Source organism: Centrocercus urophasianus, unplaced genomic scaffold (assembly GCF_019232065.1).
Source record: "Centrocercus urophasianus isolate 14NV4802_14NV808 unplaced genomic scaffold, USGS_Curo_1.0 seq_12, whole genome shotgun sequence".
Lineage (NCBI taxonomy): Eukaryota > Metazoa > Chordata > Aves > Galliformes > Phasianidae > Centrocercus > Centrocercus urophasianus.
This window is the reverse complement of record NW_024884364.1, coordinates 61,060,331-61,080,029: the sequence shown is the minus strand read 5'-3', so window position 1 is coordinate 61,080,029 and position 19,699 is coordinate 61,060,331. Positions and strand designations below refer to the sequence as shown.

Sequence of the window (19,699 nt, the reverse complement as noted above, 5' to 3'; positions counted from 1 at the left end):
AGGACATTTCCCACCAGTAGAGGATCAGAGGATCCTGTTCCTTGTTTTTTTTTCTCTCTTGCCTCTATTCAACATAGTTCGTGGCTTCATCCTAAAATAAACTTGGTGGGTCAAATTGTGCAATCTAGTGAATGCAGGTTAAAGCCATGATACAGCCTGCTGTCATCTGCTGATTGTGATGTTTCAGCTATTGCAGTGATTTCCTTCTTACCCCAGTTGGTTGTGTAGGGATACTAACGTGGCTTAATCAACATTTAGCTAAATTCATTGCTTAACAGTATTTCTAGCATTCTGAAGCTACTAACTTGAAAGCATCGCTTCTGTTTAAGTTTTTGTATGCTCATAGCAAGGAGCAAGAGGGGGTTGCTAAAGGTCTACAGAAACTATAGTCCTCTTTGTGTTGTTTGTTTCTGTTTCTCATAAAATACATCCATATGCATTGTACACTTTCAGAATGTTGTCTTTCAATGAGTAGCGTGCTTGCAATGAATATAACACAAAATGTGGGAACTTCAACTGCATTAATTTTAATGATTTTACTGTGTTCTTTTCTTGGATGGTTCCTTTTTGTGATATTTTTTTCCATTATGGCAGTACTTACAATAAGCGTTCTATCAGTCCACTGAATAAAGGGGTGGGAGAACAGAAAATAGGAAGCTTAGCACTTACCCTATATTTTTAATATACAGTACTGTTTCAAGTGGGAAGTGCTTAAGTTGGTGATTTAAGAGTTTTATTTTTTTTAAGGTGTTAAATTTTCTTTATTTGTAGCAAAATATGTGGATTCCAAGTTAAGAGCTGGTAATAAAGAAGCAACAGATGAAGAGCTGGAAAGAATCCTCGACAAAATCATGATCATATTTAGATTCATTCATGGTAAGAAATATCCATTCTAGGTTAATACAATTAAAAATATTTTCTTTGCTACTAGCTGCACTTTAGTCCTCTGAGGAGTGTAAGAGATCATTTTTAGCATGAGCTTCCTCGAGAATTAGTCTTATATCTGAATTGCCTTACAGTTGAAGGAGCACAATAAATAAAACAGGGAGGACAGGCTTCTTTGGAGGTGAAGTTACAGTCTATGGTGGAGACCAAAGAATGAGAGTAAGATTTAGCAAAGTATGGTAATAGAATAATTCAAACATAAAAAGAACCAATTGTATATGTAGTTTTCTTTGTTGTTGGATAGTGAATATCGATCAGCTGATCAATGTGTTATGAGTTAAGGCTTGTGTCACAAACCTGAAGTGTGATGGTGCAAATAGAATGTATGACTATTGTTGTTTCAATTCACATGCAGGTAAAGATGTGTTTGAGGCATTCTATAAGAAAGATTTGGCCAAAAGACTGCTGGTTGGAAAAAGTGCATCTGTAGATGCTGAGAAGTCCATGTTGTCAAAGCTTAAACATGGTAGGCATCTTCAGCTTTGTTAACTGTTTATTATTTTTTGGAATGTAATTTCATGATCTCATGCTTTAAACAGTGACAAGCCAGATCCTTAGTAATATCTGAGCATTGTGCTCAGTGAGACCTGTTGGGTTGACCTCTCAGAAACGTGACTGGTGCATTTAATCTGTCTACATAGGAGCAGAATACGTACTTAGCTGTGGGTGCTGCAAACCCTGGCAAATCTGGCACAACTATCTCTGGTTAGACATTCATAAATTGTTCTGTGCTTGTTTGTAATTGTGGGATCTTTGCTTTAATTTGTGTGACAGAATGTGGGGCTGCTTTTACCAGCAAACTGGAGGGCATGTTCAAGGACATGGAACTGTCAAAAGATGTCATGGTTCAGTTTAAGCAGGTACCTTCAGATTGTGTTTATGTGCTAAATTTTCAACAGCAATGGGGAAGCACTTCATAGTGTTAAATTTGAATTAAGCTAAAATGAAATTAAACAGCTTTTGTGCAGGGCCCTGACCGTAGTCACAGAGAGTCCTTATATATCTACTTATAGAGCAGAATTTATTTATTCTTTTCTATTCAGATATAATCTTTTTTACAGATTTATGTGATCTCTTTCTAAGCAAATTGAAGTCTAAATGACACGTAGTAATTTAGTTTGCTGACGTCCTTTAAAGTCCATATTCCTTAATTCTGTAAACTGTTGTTTCTCTTTGTGAATGACCTATGCCAGAAAAACTCTCCACAGGCTGCTGAAATGCATAGGAACCTTATATATCTCAGGCACTGAACTTCAAAATGGTTGGTGACTGAGAAAATATACTGCAAGAAAATGTTGTGCATGCTTGCCCTGTTGTTATGTTTCTCCCGGGCGCCTTTTTGGAGCCTTACTGTGGACCAAGTACTGAGACAGAGGTGTGACTTGGAGCAGCTGCTCCACTACTAAAATACTGTAGTGATTTTTCTATCCCAGACTTCATGCCCTGTCGAGGAGTGATCTTATACTGAAATTATAAGAAGATGTGTTGTCTCACAGAAAGCTACAAGTCCCAGGGAACCTTAAAATTTTTGTCCTGGCTTCTGATCAAAAGCTTTTGTTTTGCTTTCTTTTTGTGTGTGTGTGCGTGTGTGTGAGATACCCTGTATCATGTCTAATGAAGGATGTGATGTAGGAATTCCTCATTATTCTCCGAAGCTTAGATTTCTAACTTAAGTATATAATTTTTCTAATTTATCATGCAAACAGTATACCTGAATGATTTTTGTTTCTTGTATTTTAGTACATGCAGAACCAAAGTGACCCAGGAAACATAGACCTGACAGTAAATATATTAACAATGGGATATTGGCCAACTTATACACCTATGGAAGTTCACTTGAATTCAGAGGTTAGTTTTTGAATTTTCCTTCTAAGTGCAATTTATGTAGTAGTATCCTAATCAGTATCACTGGGTGAATTAATGCCCTTAATGTAATGTATTTCTGCAAGACTTTAACACTTTTTTTTTTTCACTTCAAAGATTGAAAAGTATAAAAGTTAAAACACAGTGGATAAAATCTCTTCTGGGGTTCTTTCAGATGATTGCTTCACTTAATATTTTTTTTTTAACTTCCTAATAATACTTGTCTCAAATTAGTATTTTTATTATATTTTGTATTTTATTATATTATTTATTATATTAAAGGAAAATCAGTGTCCTAATTAACATTGCATTTGAGCACTAGTTTAAAACAGTTCACCTTAATTAGCCAATCTAGCTACGATAGTTATGCATGTTTATCCAGCCAATAGTTACATTACTGCATATCTTTCTTTTTTCCCGTAAGATTCTGTTTCTCTGTAATGTCTCATAAAACTAGCACCAGCACTTAAATGGTGTGTCTGAAAAAAGACTGCTTCCAAGTTGACAGATTTTTGCAGTGCTCATATCTGCAGTTATATATATATGTATAGATGTATATTTGGCGTACTGCTTCCGGCACTACCTTGCTTGATCTGAAGTGCAGCAAGCACTTAGGAGAGGTGGTGGCAGTGCTCCCATTCAGTCCAGAACAGTGGAAGCTTTTGTGCATTTTGCTTCTGTGCCACGTTTTCCTGGAGTGAAGGGCCATGAAGATGATCAGAGGGCTGGAACACTTCTCTTGTGTAGACAGGTTGAAGTAGCTGGGCTTGTTTAGCTTGGAGTCGAGAATGCTCTGAGGAGACTTCACTGTTGTTTTCCAGTACTTGAAGGCAGCTTATAAGAATGAGGGAGGAAAAACATTTTACATGGTCTGATAATGATAGGACAAGGGGGAATGGCTTTAAAATAAAAGAGAGGAGATTTAAGTTAGATGTTAGAAGGAAATTCTTTCCTCAGGGGGCAGTGAGGTGCTGGCACAGCTGCCCAGAGAAGCTGTGGTGCCCCATCCCTGTATGGGCTCAAGGCCAGGTTGGATGGGGCCCTGGGCAGCCTGAGCTGGGGGGGCAGCCCTGCCCAGGACAGGGGGTGGGGCTGGGTGGACTTTGAGGTCCCTTCCAACAAAAGCCATTGTGTGATTCCTCAGTGGCACACTACTTTGGAAGGGTCCAGCCTGAACCACACATGATGAAAACACCTGTTACTTGGAATTCAAATGTTGGAATTGGACATAAGGGAGGGAAGAAGGTTAATAATCAGTATACAAGTATGAGATATATGCTTTTTGTTGGATGGCTGCTTGATCAGAAGCAAAGTCCAGGACAAGAACAATATTTTAGAGGTTTAAAAGCCTTTATGGTTCTTCTATTTCATTTTTATTTAAGGAAAAAATCAGAAATTAAAACCTATGCTTGAATAAAGAATTTATTTTTTAGCATCAGTGTGTTTGAGAGCAAAGCTAACTCTTTTGAATTTAGCTCTTTTGCACAAAAATACTTAGTATGAAATACTGTTGAGGAGAACCAAAGAAATTATATATGAAAACATCCAGCATGACTGTACTGGTAAAATACTAATAAACTTTGTCTCTTTGTTTTGCAGATGATTAAGCTTCAAGAGGTATTTAAAACCTTTTACCTAGGAAAGCATAGTGGGCGAAAGCTTCAGTGGCAGACCACATTAGGGCATGCTGTCCTGAAGGCGGAATTTAAAGAAGTGAGTTTGTTCATAGAAGTTTGCTTATTTAATGCTTTAGCCTGTTGGGATAAAATTAATGTTAGTTATTCAGAATCTAGTCACGTTTAGTATTTTTTATTTTTAATAAAGGTAGAAACATGTTTAATGGAGGAACAATCACTGTTCAGTAGTTTATTTTGAACAGAAAGTGGGCTTTTTCTAATGAAACAGAAATACTGCCTAGCTAGAAGACACAAGTGAAACCTTCCATTTGTATTCATTTGAACAAAACTATTGAAATAAGGAGCACTGTAATAAAGAAGGAAATTAAAGAAAAAAATCAGCATCTTATTTTTAATAGATGATTGTTTTGATCGTAGGAATGCTGGTGACATTTTTAGAATGCTTAACTATTGCAAAAGGAGACTGAAGGGCATTAGTGATGTAATGACTTGTTAAAATTTAAACACTTGTTTAATTATTTAAGTCTTAAATAATCACATTGTTTCTTAATGTGGGTTTGTTTCTTCTCATGGAATATCTTGCCTTGCTAATGAATGCAACTTAGCTGAAATAGAGTAAACAACAACAGGGATATTTTATAAACACATTGTAAATAAAGAACTTAGGATTTTAGCACCACGTATCAGTAGGATAGATAGATAGGTTGTTAATTGACCAAAGATTGTACATCTGTCTGAAGAGTTTGTTATTTCCTTTTCACTGCCAACTGCAACAAACATTTTATTACTGATGAAAGGGGTTGAAGCATAAAGAAATTTGCGACTGGTTGTAGCAAAGCCAGAATTCCATATATTGTAATTGAAGTGGTGTGGAGGGAATGTTAGGCCGTTCTAATGAGGTTCTGGTTTGTACTGTATTGCTACTGTTAGATAAACAGAAAAGATTTTTAAAATATCCTGTTTCTTTCATACTGCATTCAAGCAGATTCTTCTGTGTGACAGGCATTCAAGAATGCACATCTATAAATAATGTGCAGCTTCTCTAATTTAACAGATTTGGGAGGTACAAGAGAAAAGGTACAAGAGAAAATAGTCTGAAAATTACTTCTAAACATTTGACATTTCTTTTTTAGGGAAAGAAAGAATTTCAAGTGTCGCTCTTTCAGACATTAGTGCTGCTTATGTTTAATGAAGGAGATGAATTCAGTTTTGAAGAAATTAAAATGGCCACTGGTATAGGTAGGAGAAATACTTTGTGCTTCTTAAATTTATTCATTGGGTGACTGACAATTATGAATTTGCAGGTAAAGACTTCACTTTAAGAATGCTACTATCAATGTCAGTTTTACAAAATACACAATTGCGATTCTTAAAATGCGAGTGGTGATGAAGGCTTGTTGTATGTACAGATTATTTGTGTTCTAGCACACTTTCAAATATTATAATCTGAAAATGATCTGTTATGGAATGCTGCCATTTTGGGGCGATTCAAGAGATTATTTCAATTGAACTGTTCTGAGAGCATGAGCATCTCTTCTTCACCGCTATTGCTGGAGTGGCCCTGTTCACAGTAGATCTGTTTTGTTAAAAAGAGCAATGTCCAGTAGCGAGTAGCTGTTCCTCTTGCACTTTGAATCTGAAGATGGATGGAATACAGAATACTGAAAAGAAAAAAAAAATGTAATTTTCTTTTTAACCAGATGTAGTAACTATTGCAGTAGAATATTATTAGAAGTTTTTGTTCATTTGTTCCCTAATCTTTATGCTTCCTTAAAACAGTTACCACCATTGGCATTAGAAAGGATAACTTTTCCATGGCTTTACTCTCTGCATCAACCGATAGGTCATATCCAGTAGCCTTTGCTTGTCAAACCTTAAGATCAAGGATCTTAAAGATCTAAAGATTGCTGAAGTATCTGAATACACACAAACACTAAAATACTGTAAATATATTTAATAAAACATTGTAAAAAGGGATTGTCAAGAATCCATGTGGTTCAGAAGGATGCATTTCAGAAGGTAGCATAGCCTAAGTACTCACAGAATGGCCCAGGTTGTAAGGGACTTAAAAGATCATGAATCTCCAACTCCCTGCCACATGCAGGGCCACCAACCTCCCCATTTAATGCTAGACCAGGCTGCCCAGGGCCCCATCCAACCTGGCCTTGAACACCTCCAGGGACGGGGCATCCACAACCTCTCTGGGCAGCCTGTTCCAGCACCTCACCACTCTCTCTGTGAAGAATTTCCCCCTGACATCCACCCTAAATCTTCCCTCCCTCAAAACCATTTCCCCTTGTCCTGCAGTTATCTTCCCTTTCAAAGAGTTGACTCCCCTCCTGTTCGTAGGCTCCCTTTAGCTACTGAATGGCTGCAGAGGTCACCCCACAGCCTTCTTTTTCTCCAGGCTGAACAAGCCCAGCTCCCTCAGCCTGTCTTCATAGGGGAGGTGCTCCAGTCCCCTGATTGCCTTTGTGGCTCTCCTCTGGAGCCTTTTCAACAGCTCTCTGTCTTTCTTGTACTGGGGGCTCCAGACCTGGATGCAGTACTCCAAATGAGGCCTCACAAGAGCAGAGTAGAGGGGGACAATCACCTCCCTGTCCCTGCTGGCCACCCCTCTTCTGATGGAGCTCAGGATACCATTTACTTTCCAAGCTGCAAGAGCACACTGCTGGCTTATATTAAGCTTTCCATCTATCAAGACCCCCAGGTCCCTCTCCACAGGGCTGCTCTCAAGGACTGCTCCTCCCAGTCTGTATAAATGTCTGGGATTCCTCCAGCCCAAGTGCAGAACTCTGCACTCTGCTGTGTTGAACCTCATCAGGTTCACCTGGGCCCACCTTTCAAGCCTTTTGAGGTCCCTCTGAATGGCATCCCTTCCTTCTACTGTGTCAACTGCACCACTCAGCTTGTTGTCGTCAGCAAACTTGCTGAGGGTGCACTTGATTCCATCATCGATGTCATTAATAAAGATGTTAACGAGCACCGCTCCCAAGGCAGACCCCTGGGAGATGCCGCTCGTTACCGGCCTCCACCTGGACGCAGAGCCATTGATGACCACCCTCTGTCTGTGGCCTTTCAACCAGTTTCTTATCCATCGAGTGGTCCACCCATCAAATCCACATCCCTCCAGTTTGGAGATGAGGATGTGGTGGGGGACCATGTCAAAGGCCTTGATCAAGTCCAGGTAATTGACATTGGTAAATGACATACTCCAGCTTCTCAGACTTGAAGCTTCTTGTTGCTTAGTCACTCATTCCATAAATGCTAAGGGAGCTGAAGAAAACTTGTGCCAGCATGAATGATAAGCAGTGGGATAGTCCAGAGACTCATTAGGTCAGAGTACGATGCTTACAGAACAAACATAAGCTCACATAAGCCTGATCCAGATCCTGCGTTCTCACTTTGTATCACTTTGCCTAAAAGCTTACATTCTGGTCTCCTTACAGCAACAGATTAAAATCTGCTGTGTGAAAACCCGTTACATTATAGCAGAATAGAAAGGATTTCAATGAACTGTTATTAAGGCAACCAGCTAGAACTGATGGATTGTTGGGAGCTGTCTATTTTGTCATGTAATCGCTCTGAGTGCTATGCCTATTTATTTCTCTTAAGATGAAGTAGTGTAGAAATCCATGTAATGAGGACAGTTTTTGGCCCACAGGTTGCTTGTGTCCAGGGTGGCTGAAGTAAAATTTCTCTTCCAGACATGGCATTCAGAGCTTCTGCCATTCCCGTTTAGCAATCCCCCTCCTTGTAAATGAAAGTCTTATGGGCAGAAGTGCTCCCAGGAATCAGTCTCACACTGCCCCCTTCCTGCCTCCTGCCACTTGGCTGATCCTTTTGCTGAGCAGTACTCTGGATTTTGCCCAGCAGTGATAAACTGTGAAACTGTTGACCACTGCGTTATGCAAACAGGAAGCTTACAGCATTCAAGGGACAAGGTTCAGTGAAGAGCAATGCACTGGGAGGTTTCTTAATGCGTGGAAGCTACCTCTGCCTTGGGAAGTCTTTTGGTCCTAAGTGACTGAAACTCAGCAGTAGGGCAGGAGATGGAGAGGAGCAGGGAAGCGTGGAGCATTCCTCCATTAGCATTAGCTTCCTTCTTGCATAGTACCCTATGTGTGCCAGCTTATGGCCTGTCGAAGACAGGGCTCTGGTCTGGATGGACCTTCTGACCCAGATGCCTGTTCTTCTGTTGTAAAGCAAATGCAGATGGATGCTGAACCTCCCAACTCTGCAGTATTGTGTTTAGCTACTTCCTTTACTTTGTCATTTATGTGTGCTGGCCCTTCTTCGGGGGTGCTGGAAGCTTTGTGCAATTCTTACTTGGTGTTCTGCTACAAGGTATTAACCAGTCTCTGTACACTGGTAGTTACTGCAGAAGAGATCAGAGCTATACAGTGCCATAAGACAAAATAAAATATAGCAAGTTGAAGTGTCAGTAAAGGACATAGAAAGATAGTAAGTCAGACACCAGCATCTGATGACATGCACCTGGAAGTTTTACAGAAACTTTCCAGTATAAATACTGAATTAGTCTCTCATAACTTAAGTGAGCCTTGGTGTGGGAAGAATGGTAGGTGACGAGAGCAGTGGTTTGGTTTGGGAGTTTTGTTTTGGTATTTGTTTTTGAAGTTCATGGAGTAATTCTGCAGGGTATAAGGCATGCAGTGGGAAGAAGAGAACTGATAGGCTCATGGCTAAATCTGTGTCAAGGAAGAGCCAGCACAGTTTCTGAGGTGAATTGAGTGAGCAAGGATGTGCATAGTCATAACTGTACGCTTGGTTTTTTAAAAGTTCTCGAGCTCTTAAGCTCTTAAGTAAGTTTTCAGTGCTTGTGAGATGAATTCTTATGGGTGAATAATTCATTAGAGGACAGAAAATAGGTAGAAATTAAAAGGCTACGTTCATTGTGAAAGGAAGCTCCTAGTAGGGATTTTCTTGTTATTATTCAACTTAGTCACTAACGATCTGAAAAAGAATATTGATCTGACAGGATTTGATGCTTCTTCCTTAGGAAGAATGTCTTCCTTAGGAAGGCCAGATCTGAAACTTCTAGAAGTTGCAAAGGGATCTCACACTCAAACAATTAGGAGATCAAATGGTATCAAATGTTCAGTGTTGCTGAATACAAACACATCTGTGGAGGGAGAGAAATAACTTTAACCACATGTGCAGAGTGTGGCTTTGTTATGTGCGACTGCCATGTATTTTGATCCAATCCATATAACACTGTGCAGCTGTTCTCATCTGAAACAGTTAGCTGAAAAGATTAATGGCAGGCCTGAAAGCTGTAATTCTCAAACTTCACATCAAGTCAGCCCCCAGTTTCTTGCACATGCATTGATGTTTAATTGAGAACACCATAAAGGTGATCATAAATTCTATTTATTTAACATGTTCCCTTAGGCCTCTTAGAGGCATCATGAACAATGTACAGGAGTGAGGTGTAAAGCATTTGGGATTTTCCAGTGTTAGAAAAATCTGTTAGGCAGCTCTAGTAGTCTCCCTCTCCTGTTGGAATTTTCACAGCAGTTCCCTGGGCCTCTAAGTCTTGTATCCCCAGCTCCTTTGCTGACTGCAGCAGGAGATGGGGCCAGTCAGATCAGTACTTTTGTGGTTTGCTGGAGCGTCATACTGAAGTTAATAGAAAGAGATTATAGGTTTGTGTGGCAGAAATCAGTAAGAAGGTGTGACTCAAAACTTTCAATAGTTTGAGGAAGCGCTTCATACAGTGAAACTGAGCAATCTTTGTTCCTTGCTGAACTTGATAGGAGCTGCAGGACAGGGCATCAGTTCATATTAGTCAAACAGTTTTGGTCTACTATGTGCAGTTTACAGAGATGAAGATGATATCTTCTGCAGTTCTGCTTTTCGGGCTCTTAGTCATTTCTGCATTAGCTATATTGCTGGATTTACAGTTTTACAGGTTTGTTTTGTAAACTTAAAGTAGGTGAGTGTCTGGGTTTCAAAACTCCCAGGTATTGAAATAACCAGAAGGCTGGTCGCTACCTGTGTTTTGGACTTTATCTATTGCATCTTTAAGTCCCATCTAACACAGAATACCTACACTATTCTGGGACAAAACATGGCCTGTCAGCATATTTACACACAACCCCACCCACCCCAGAGATATTCCATTTGTCTTTATATGCCTTTGTCTTCATACACATGGAATGTACAATTACAGAGTGCCCCAAATTGGAAGGGACCCACAAGAATTCAGCTCCTTTCCCATACAGAATCACTCAAAAAACAAACCCTGTCCCTGAGCCCTGGGCAGCCTGCTCCACACCCACACACCAAACACACCAAAGGACTTCAGCCGCTCCTCCCACACCTTGCCCTACAGACCCTTCCCCAGCTTTGTAGCCTTCCTTTGAGCACGCCAACAGCGTTGTGTCCTTACGTGTGGCACCCAAACCCACACGCAGTGCTGGAGGTGAGGCAGCACACACAGAGCAGAGCAGGACAGCTGCTCCCCTCGCCCAGTTGGCAGTGCTGGGCCTGGTGCACCCCAGGGCTCTGCTGGCCTTTGGCTGCCAGGGCACACTGCTGGTTCACAGTCAGGTTGCCGTCAGCCAGAAGCCCAAGATCCTTTTGTATGGGGCTGCTCCCTAGCCCCTCAACCCGTCTGTACGTTAAGATCAGGGAATCACAACATCCAGTGCCATACTGAAAATCGACACGATTAAAATGTGCCACATAAAAGTAATCTAAAAATAAAAGATCGGGAACCTCAACAGTATGCTACCTATGAAGAATTAATTGGGCAGAGCTGGGATTTGTTACAGTTTTGCAGTTACAGAATAAATTATACCCAGTCTCTTTAGAAGATATGAGATTGCTGCTGATACACTGACAGAAAATGTATCAACCATCACCCAAAGAAAGAGTGATTACCTGCTGATTGGTTGCTGTGCTTCTTTGAGACATTGTCCAAATACATTCCCCATTTTCCCTTCCTTTCTCATTATGGAGAAAGCCTCTCTGAGATAAATGTATTTCCTGCTTGCACGATTGAAAGGCAGTTGTGAGTTCCTCACCCTTTGGCATTCTGTGACCTGCAGTTTCACATGCACAGCAGAAGCAAGGCTCTGAAGGGTACTGGAGGTTTGCAATGCAAGTATGGACAAAAACGCATCAGCAATCTGTATTCACTGAAAGTGAAAAACCTAAAAAGTGTGAAACAGGCTTTCCACTATTTTAATAATGAAAGAATGTATGGAAGTTGTTCTGTTGAGTTGTTGAAAGTCATTCTGTGTGAATGTGTAAGCTAAAGTATTTTAGAAATAACAAGTGCTATACTTGAACTCAGCCATTCTGTGCATTTCAGCACTGCATTGCAAAACATTTGTTTTGATTCGTAGACTTTTCAGATCTGACATACTTGGTGATAATTTTGTGTTATAAATAAAAGTGTTCTAGAGACTGCCTAGGCTGTTTTAATGCAAAATCCTGAGACATCTTTGCAAGATAATTACTAGAATGCTTTAGATTTCATTTACCTACTTGTCCAAGTGCTTTTAGCTTTAAATCTTTATAGATAAAATTTCCTTTGCCCACTTGTTTCCCCTCCTTTCCTATTGCGGAGAAGTTTTATGAACATAATAGCTGTCAGCAGCACCTTCTAAGCTGATAGGAAGATGTTTGCTGACACTTCTATTTTCTTCTTCGTTTTTCATTTGTGTTCGTATTTGCATCTGAGTGTTTAGAAATAGTGATGAAATCACATAAAATGAGTGGTTTGACTTTCTTGTCATCAGCTGATTTTTCTTTTGATGTCCTGTTGCTACCAAACATAGCTACAGCAATAAAACTAGGCTCATGTTGCTGAGATTTTTTTTTCTGGTACTGCTGCTGGATGGAAGCTTTGCTGAGAAGATCCCTGTGTTCTTGTCAGGTCTGTACTCTTGGTTTGTGCAGTTCTGTGCACACTCGCAGTGCACACTCAGCACTTATCTATGAGATGTGTGAGGCCAAGCTTGAAGACGTTAAGCTGCTAGGTAATTAGAACTTAGTTTGGAAAAATGCATTAATATAAAAATCAGACATTTTTTTCATTACACGCCTCATTTAATTGCATAAAACTTTTCACATTAATGTTTTGCTCTCTCTTCTCCTATGCTTTGAATTTCTTCACAGAGGACAGTGAATTAAGAAGAACCTTGCAGTCTTTAGCTTGTGGGAAAGCACGAGTATTGATTAAAAATCCAAAGGGCAAGGATGTAGAAGATGGAGACAAATTCATCTTTAATGGTGATTTCAAGCATAAATTGTTTAGAATAAAGATCAATCAAATCCAGATGAAAGAAACAGTATGTATTTATTTTTGCATTTATTCTGGTTAACTGTTTATCCGTGTTCCACATGGAGAGACAGAATCTCTGCGTTTCCTCTTTAGCTTTTGTGTTAATAGAAAGGAAGTGTGCTTCAATTTTTTGGTAGTGAGGATGACTTACTGAGGCAATAAAGATTCTAAATCTCAGTGAAATCGAAACAAATCAGATTCCTTCCTTTGCCTGCAAAATTAAATGCTATCATATTGAACTGATGATATGGTCTTGCAGATGTTTCGGTATGTCTTACAAGTTTTCATGGTATGGTGGAAAAGCTGGTACTGCATTGAACTCACGACTCAAATGTGTCACTGTGTCACTTTTCTTTATTGGGAGAGTAAGAGGACTATTGAAAAGTCAGGGTCGTCCCCTCGTTTGTAGTGGATGTCCTTGTTTTACTTGATTTCCAGTTTTGGACACAAGCTGACGTGTTTTAATTAGTATTGAATTGTTTCCTTTGGGCCTTTGTACATGAAAATTAAAAAGTAAATCAGAATTGAGCAGTTTTGTGCAGAAGACAGAATTTGGACTGTCAAATTCTTGTGTGTTCTTCTGAAAACATGAAGAGAGTTGTTACAAGGTAGTTTGATTTATCAGATTTAAAATATGACATGATCTTTATTTAGATTGTCTTTCATTTTATATTTGGTTTGCTTAAGCAGCGCACTTCAGAATCACTTGGTTCTTAGCAAGCAGTAATGTATGTATCTGTCCCAAAGACAGATAATAAAACTACAGAAATATAATGGATAAAATACTAGCAATAAAAGATGATATCTGTGGTTTTGTACTGTTCTTTAGGTCGAGGAACAGGTTAGCACAACTGAAAGAGTATTTCAAGACAGACAATATCAGATTGATGCTGCTATTGTACGAATAATGAAGATGAGAAAGACTCTTGGTCACAATCTCCTTGTTTCTGAATTGTATAACCAACTGAAATTTCCAGTAAAGGTAACTGATTTTATTTTTCAAACCCTCTAGAACTATCAAAAAGCATGTAATATATTTTCCCATTCAGCTTGTCTGTAAGAGTAAGAAATGTGAAGTATTTCAGAATCAAGTCCAAAGATTCAAGTATTAAAATAAGCCTGTGAACAGAATGAGCCAAGGTGTCAGGAGGAAACAGTTCACCTATTTGCTATGGTTCATTTTCTTACGTAGTGTTTCGCTGTCCTGGTTTCTTTTTGTTTTGTTTTCATTCGTGGGTTTTTTGTTTGTTTTGGTGGGGTTTTTTTTCTGTTTCTTTGTTTTTTAAATAAAATACATCTGCGTTCATATCATTAACTGTTCTATTGATCTCATCTTTTCTTGAAGCCTGGAGACTTGAAAAAGAGGATTGAATCTCTCATTGACAGAGACTATATGGAGAGAGACAAGGACAACCCCAATCAGTACCACTACGTTGCATAACGAAGAGGAAATACATATTAAAAATCATAATAATAATAAAAAATCATCCAAATATATCTTCAGGACACCGAATACCTATGCTGTTCAAGACTTTATTTTTAGCAGATTTCAGGTTGATGTGTATTATTCAACCAGCTGCATGCACTGCTGTGGACAAGAAGCAAAATGACATTAATTGATCATCCTTATCAAGACTCCTTATTAGTTTTAAGTGTCACATTTTTGTTTCTTTTAGATACTTGTTTGTTCTTTTTGGTTCTTGAAAATTTATTTTTACTGTTTTGCTTAACAATGTCATTGAAGTTGGATGGAAAGGTAAAATTACCTGTGCAAGACATATGTTTGTGAAGGATGCAAGTCTGTTTTTCATTTCTCTGTTCTAGCTGCATCCATAAGGACCCTAAATGCTGCATTCTTTAGCTACAGTAACAAACTTGGGTAACTTTTTAAAAATCCCTAATTGATGAACACTTATGTACAAACAGTGTTGTTGAAATACACTGAGTTTTTGAAATTATGCATCATGAAAACTCTCAATCTTGTGTTCGTTTAATTTTCTTTCAAATGATTATGAACTTCAGTCTGGTTTGATAAATCAGGTTTTGAAGTGAGATCCTTTATGTGCCAAGAGGACAAGTGTGTGTGTAGTGAGTTGTTGGATTATTTAGATAAGATATAATTATTATTTTATTACTATTTCTGCTGGGTTGAGTGGCAAGGGTTAGATTGAGTCAGATGCCCTACCTCATTTTAGGGCAGCTTGTTTTTATCACTATTTATGTACTTGCCACAACATTTAGTTTTGCCTTTAAAATCACATACAGGGAAACTACTGTACAGTGTGATCCACTTTAAGAAACAAACCTTTTTTAAAAAAAAAGACTTTTATGGTCTTGATGTTGTGAAAGCATAGTTTTTTGTCTTGAAAGACCGAGGATTTTGTGAGTATTTTGTTACGTATTGTATATATGTAAGTGGATTTGAATTAAAGAATGAAAGACATTGTAGATCTGTTAGATAACTGCAACTATAAAGATGATACCTTTTGTGGTACTGCTTACAAGATACTGTTTATTTCCCAGGTTTGCATACCGGTGTGTTTCATTCTGAAAAAGAACTACCAAAGGAGTTTTGATCATGGCATAAATGAGAATTATAGCAGCAATATTTTCTGAGAGATACTTTACTAAGCTTATGCCACGTGGATTTTGTGTATCAGTTGGAAGGCCACCATCTCAAATTAAACATTGCTGAGATTTGACATCTCACAGATTTACATAGTGGAGTCCTCATTCTGTCATCTGGTGTCATTAATTGTATCCCATTCTTCTGAATTGTTTTCGTTCCCTTTTGTGTTTAGGAACTAAAAACATTCAGTTTCTTGTATTTAAAAAATATTTAATATTGTAATTTAATGTAGACTTATTTTAATATTTGAACCCAGTTAATTCAAATAAAATCTTTGATGCGTATTAGATTTCTTAGCCTTTGTTAGAATGTGGCACTTGAATTTATTTCCACACTTGCAAAAACCAGTCAGCTCCATCTTTCTAGACTTCTAAAACAAGAAGGAACGTGCACCTCGGAGATGTATTGGGCAGAGGCTTTAGCCACATAAAAAGTTGGCACTTTCAGACAGTAACTGATACGCAGCAGTGAACATGTATTGCCTTCCCTTTCTGAAGCCATCTTCCTGGTTCAATAGGTTTAAACCATATATTAAGAGCAGTGGTGCTATCCTGAAAATTAACACAATTCTGCCGTACGAAGATGTTAATTGGATGATAAAAAGTGCTGAGATGTGCAATTTTTCTTAATTGCCATAGCCTAGGCCTCCTTGGCCTAATTACTTCGCTGTAGCAATTAAAAAGGAGTTGTTCCATGAGCAGTGGCAATATTGAAGCCTATCATTCTGTGATGTATGCCCTTTGTCCCTAACTGTATTCTCCCCCACCTTCCCCATAAATAATCTCAAGAAGCAGTGCCGTGGAGTCATTCTGCATAGTTGTGCATTTCTCCTTATAGGAATTAAAACCGACAGAGTTGGTTTGCTCTCCTTACCCAGCGCAACCTGCAAAGATATAACTCAGTCTTAAGATTTTAACTCTTCCAAACTGCTCTGGAAGTGGATTCAGAGGTTTAGAAGCTTTGGGAGATTGACAGCTGTGGTCACAACTCTTGTTCTGTGGCCTTCATTTTCAATTTGGCTTCCTCAAACTTCTCCTGGAATTCTGTATTTGCTGAGCAAATAGGAAATTGGTTAGCTTATCAGTCAGCATGGTAATCACTATTTCACACCAACATCTGCAGTGGGTTGTTGTTGATTTTTTGTTTTGGTTTTTTTGTAGGCTGCTGATACAATTTGGCTGAGCAGCCTGTCTCAACCAGTTTTTGGTTGATAGTGGCTGTTTAGTTCACTATGCCCCATGGGTGTATCTGCGACCACATGGATGACATTGCTAAAAATTTCTTCCTGGAAGATTGCTTAGTGATGAAGACATCAGACTGCATCAAAGTAACAGATTTCATCTGCAGTACATCTACATTCAGTAGAAAATGTCTTGAAAGCCTGAATCAGGGCAGTTCAACATCCTTGGAGCAAATTATGTAGCAATCCTCTTCTATGGAATAATAAAAATAGCAGCAGGAGTCCGGGATACAAGGAGGAATCCATGAATCTTGCCAAAATCTTCCAGTTTAATTCAGTTTATCTTAAACCTCCATTTTAGTTCAACCAGGCATATATTACATGTTTTTAAAAAGCCAGTTTTTCATCTCGGTGTTTTCTGAAGGAAAGCAGGTGTGTGAACACAAGTCGATGGCTGATGGTTCTAGGTTCTTCCTGAGTCTGGCAATTAAAGTTTTGCTATCAGCCACTAACAGCCTTCTTCCTGCCCACTCCTTGTGCCACGTGGCCCTCATTCTGTCTTCTATCTCACCTTGTATTACCTGTGTCTAAATCCATGTTCATAATCTAACTCCTTTGGTCTGCTTCAGCTTCCTTCTTTCTGCCAATCTTAGTGCTGTGTCTCTCTGAAAAAAAAATTACACAACCTTTGGTGAAGTTTAGTGTGTCAATTTGTTATGCAAAGAGACCTACTTGGAGGTTTATGGTCCTTGACAGGTGTACTATGGAGAGCAGACTCTGTACTATAGATTCAATTATCTATTTCTGGACAAATCTCTTTGAAAAGAAAATAACCCTGTGCAGTGAGATACTGTTCAGCAAAAGGCTACAGCAAAAAAATGGAGTCATGTTTCACGGAAGTTCTTTCCAAGAAAAAGATTCTCAATCTGTATTCTGTCTTCCATACTAGCATTCTGCCTGAGCTTTGCACACCAGTTTGTACCGTGACTCAGTGTGGGCATTTCCTCTGTTCTCCCCCTTCAAGAGCCATTCTGCATCCATATCTGGTGCCAGAGACATACCATGGCGTATCTGGAACTGCACACACCGCTCAGCATCTCAAATAAAATGCATGAGGGCTGGGTAAGGACTTTTATTCCCTTGGTGACAGCACACACTTGGGACTCTGGGCTGCATGTGCATACCAGCCTTCACAGAAGCAGCATTTTACATTTGTTTATATCTTACACTGCTACCAAGTTTGCTTGGTGTTACCCAACAAATATTAGAGCAGTGAGGCTGATGGGCAATATGTTTGCATGAGACATGTTTCATTAGGAAAATAGACTAACAAACACCAAGTCAGAACTGTTGGCAATAATGTGGAACTTGGATACAGTGCAGTCTCTAGACTGCTATAAAAGCTAATGATCCATAGCATATAAGATAAACATCATTTACTGCTGGAGTCTTATGTTGTTTAATTACCAACTTCTTGCCATAATGTTATTGCTTGATGCAACATATATATTGATAATAGTTGGTAGTAATCCAACAATCTATCATTTTTCAGTTTATAAATGCCTTTTTTTTTTTTTTTTTTTTTTTTTTTTTTTTTTTTTCAGTAGAAAGGAAGATTATCATGTAGAAAACTTAAACATGCCATGGGGCCTCTCTCTTCATATTGTATTCTGACAGACCTTGCTTCACTCCAAGGGCAGGTTTCAAAGGAGTGATTAAAAGAAATGGGAATAACCAAAGTCCCACTTCCATTAACGTCCACTCCTCTGCAGATGACTCATTTGAACACTTGACCATTCATGCTACTATGTCCTTTTTAAAGCTGACTAACTAACTTCTGCTTTTGGTACTAGATGGTGAGAATAAAGACTGCTACAACTGCTGGAGGAAAAAAAATAAATAAATGAAAATCAAAATACTTCTGTCTCTAGAAAGGACAGATAAAAATACATATTTGTTATATATATATGTTATATTCAGTATAACAATAAGAAGGCTTGTTTATAGCAATATCATCAAAATAGAAAGGCAGACCCCCAGGCTACACTTAATCTTTAGGCATGTTCATGAAAATAGGAAGTGTAAGTGAACTGAGATGACCAGCAGTCTAGAAGAACTGACCTTGATTCAGCAGCTATTGGTAGCTAAACCACATTTCCAAGTAGTACTAAGTGAAAATGTGCAAAGGCAGCTTGGGAGCAGAAAGGATTCTGATGAATCTAGAGTACGCTGTAATGAGAAGGATGACATGGCAGTCATTTTGAGAAAACAAGCACGCTGCTGTTGGCACACTTTCCAATGCCCGAAATAGTAAAATAAGTCCTTGTAAGAGGAAACTATACCCTCAACAACTCAGATAAGAAAAAGCATTGAGTTACATTGAATTACAAAGTGATCATATGTCTGGGCTCTGTATCTCCATTACTACACCAACATCTAATGACTACACCTTTTTTTTTTTTCTTCACGAAAAATAAGGGGAAGGAATTTCTTAAAAATATTGTCTACAAAAATACCAGGCAACATCAGAAGCTATGTGACAGTGCAGTCAATTTTACCTGAAAGATGACAAATCAGTGGTCACTGTTTAGGACTGGATGAGATACATATACACACAGATACATCACTTAAGGAGAGAACAGACCATTCAGTTTCAGTGATTGTACACAGCTGGGCCTAGATGCATTCTACCCACATCAGATTGCCTTTAAACACGTTTTGAAGGCAACACAGAGCTTAGGTGGGTTTAACTGCTTTCACTTATCTCTACCATCTTCCCAATATGCCAGTTTGTGCCCATAGCTGCTTATCCTGGCACTGGGCTCCTTTGACAGGAGGAGGAGCTGTGTCTTCTGTGCACTCTTTCCTCAGGTATTTATGGACATTGCTGAGACCCCCCCGGAGCCTTCCCCATGCCCAGCAGCCCCAGTTCTTCCAGCCCCTCCTCACAGCAGAGGTGCTCCAGACCATTTCAGTGGCCCTATGATGGACTCTCTTCAATATATCCATGCCCTGCTCGTACTGAGGAACCCCTATATAGGACTCAGCACTCCAGGTGAGGTCTGACCAGTGTCAAGTGCAGGGATAAGACAACTCTCCTGGCATTGTGGCCTGCGTTAGAAATAGAGTGG

The 19,699-nt window shown here is 39.0% G+C and overlaps 1 protein-coding gene across 2 annotated transcripts in view; it reads left to right on the top strand.

Moving 5' to 3' along the window:
• CUL4A (cullin 4A) overlaps positions 1–15,476 on the top strand; it is a 36,071-nt gene extending 20,595 nt beyond the window's left edge. Inside the window, exons 12-20 of one of the 2 annotated variants that reach the window (XM_042809651.1) lie at positions 772–876; positions 1,301–1,411; positions 1,720–1,805; positions 2,686–2,793; positions 4,408–4,521; positions 5,579–5,684; positions 12,594–12,766; positions 13,589–13,741; positions 14,105–15,476. In XM_042809651.1, coding sequence (XP_042665585.1) covers positions 772–876; positions 1,301–1,411; positions 1,720–1,805; positions 2,686–2,793; positions 4,408–4,521; positions 5,579–5,684; positions 12,594–12,766; positions 13,589–13,741; positions 14,105–14,200 — 1,052 coding nt within the window. In that variant the 3' untranslated portion in view covers positions 14,201–15,476. Of the gene's footprint in view, positions 1–771; positions 877–1,300; positions 1,412–1,719; positions 1,806–2,685; positions 2,794–4,407; positions 4,522–5,578; positions 5,685–12,593; positions 12,767–13,588; positions 13,742–14,104 lie in introns of those variants that run through there. The other variant, XM_042809652.1, reaches the window with a different exon arrangement.
• Positions 15,477–19,699: the final 4,223 nt, after the last annotated feature.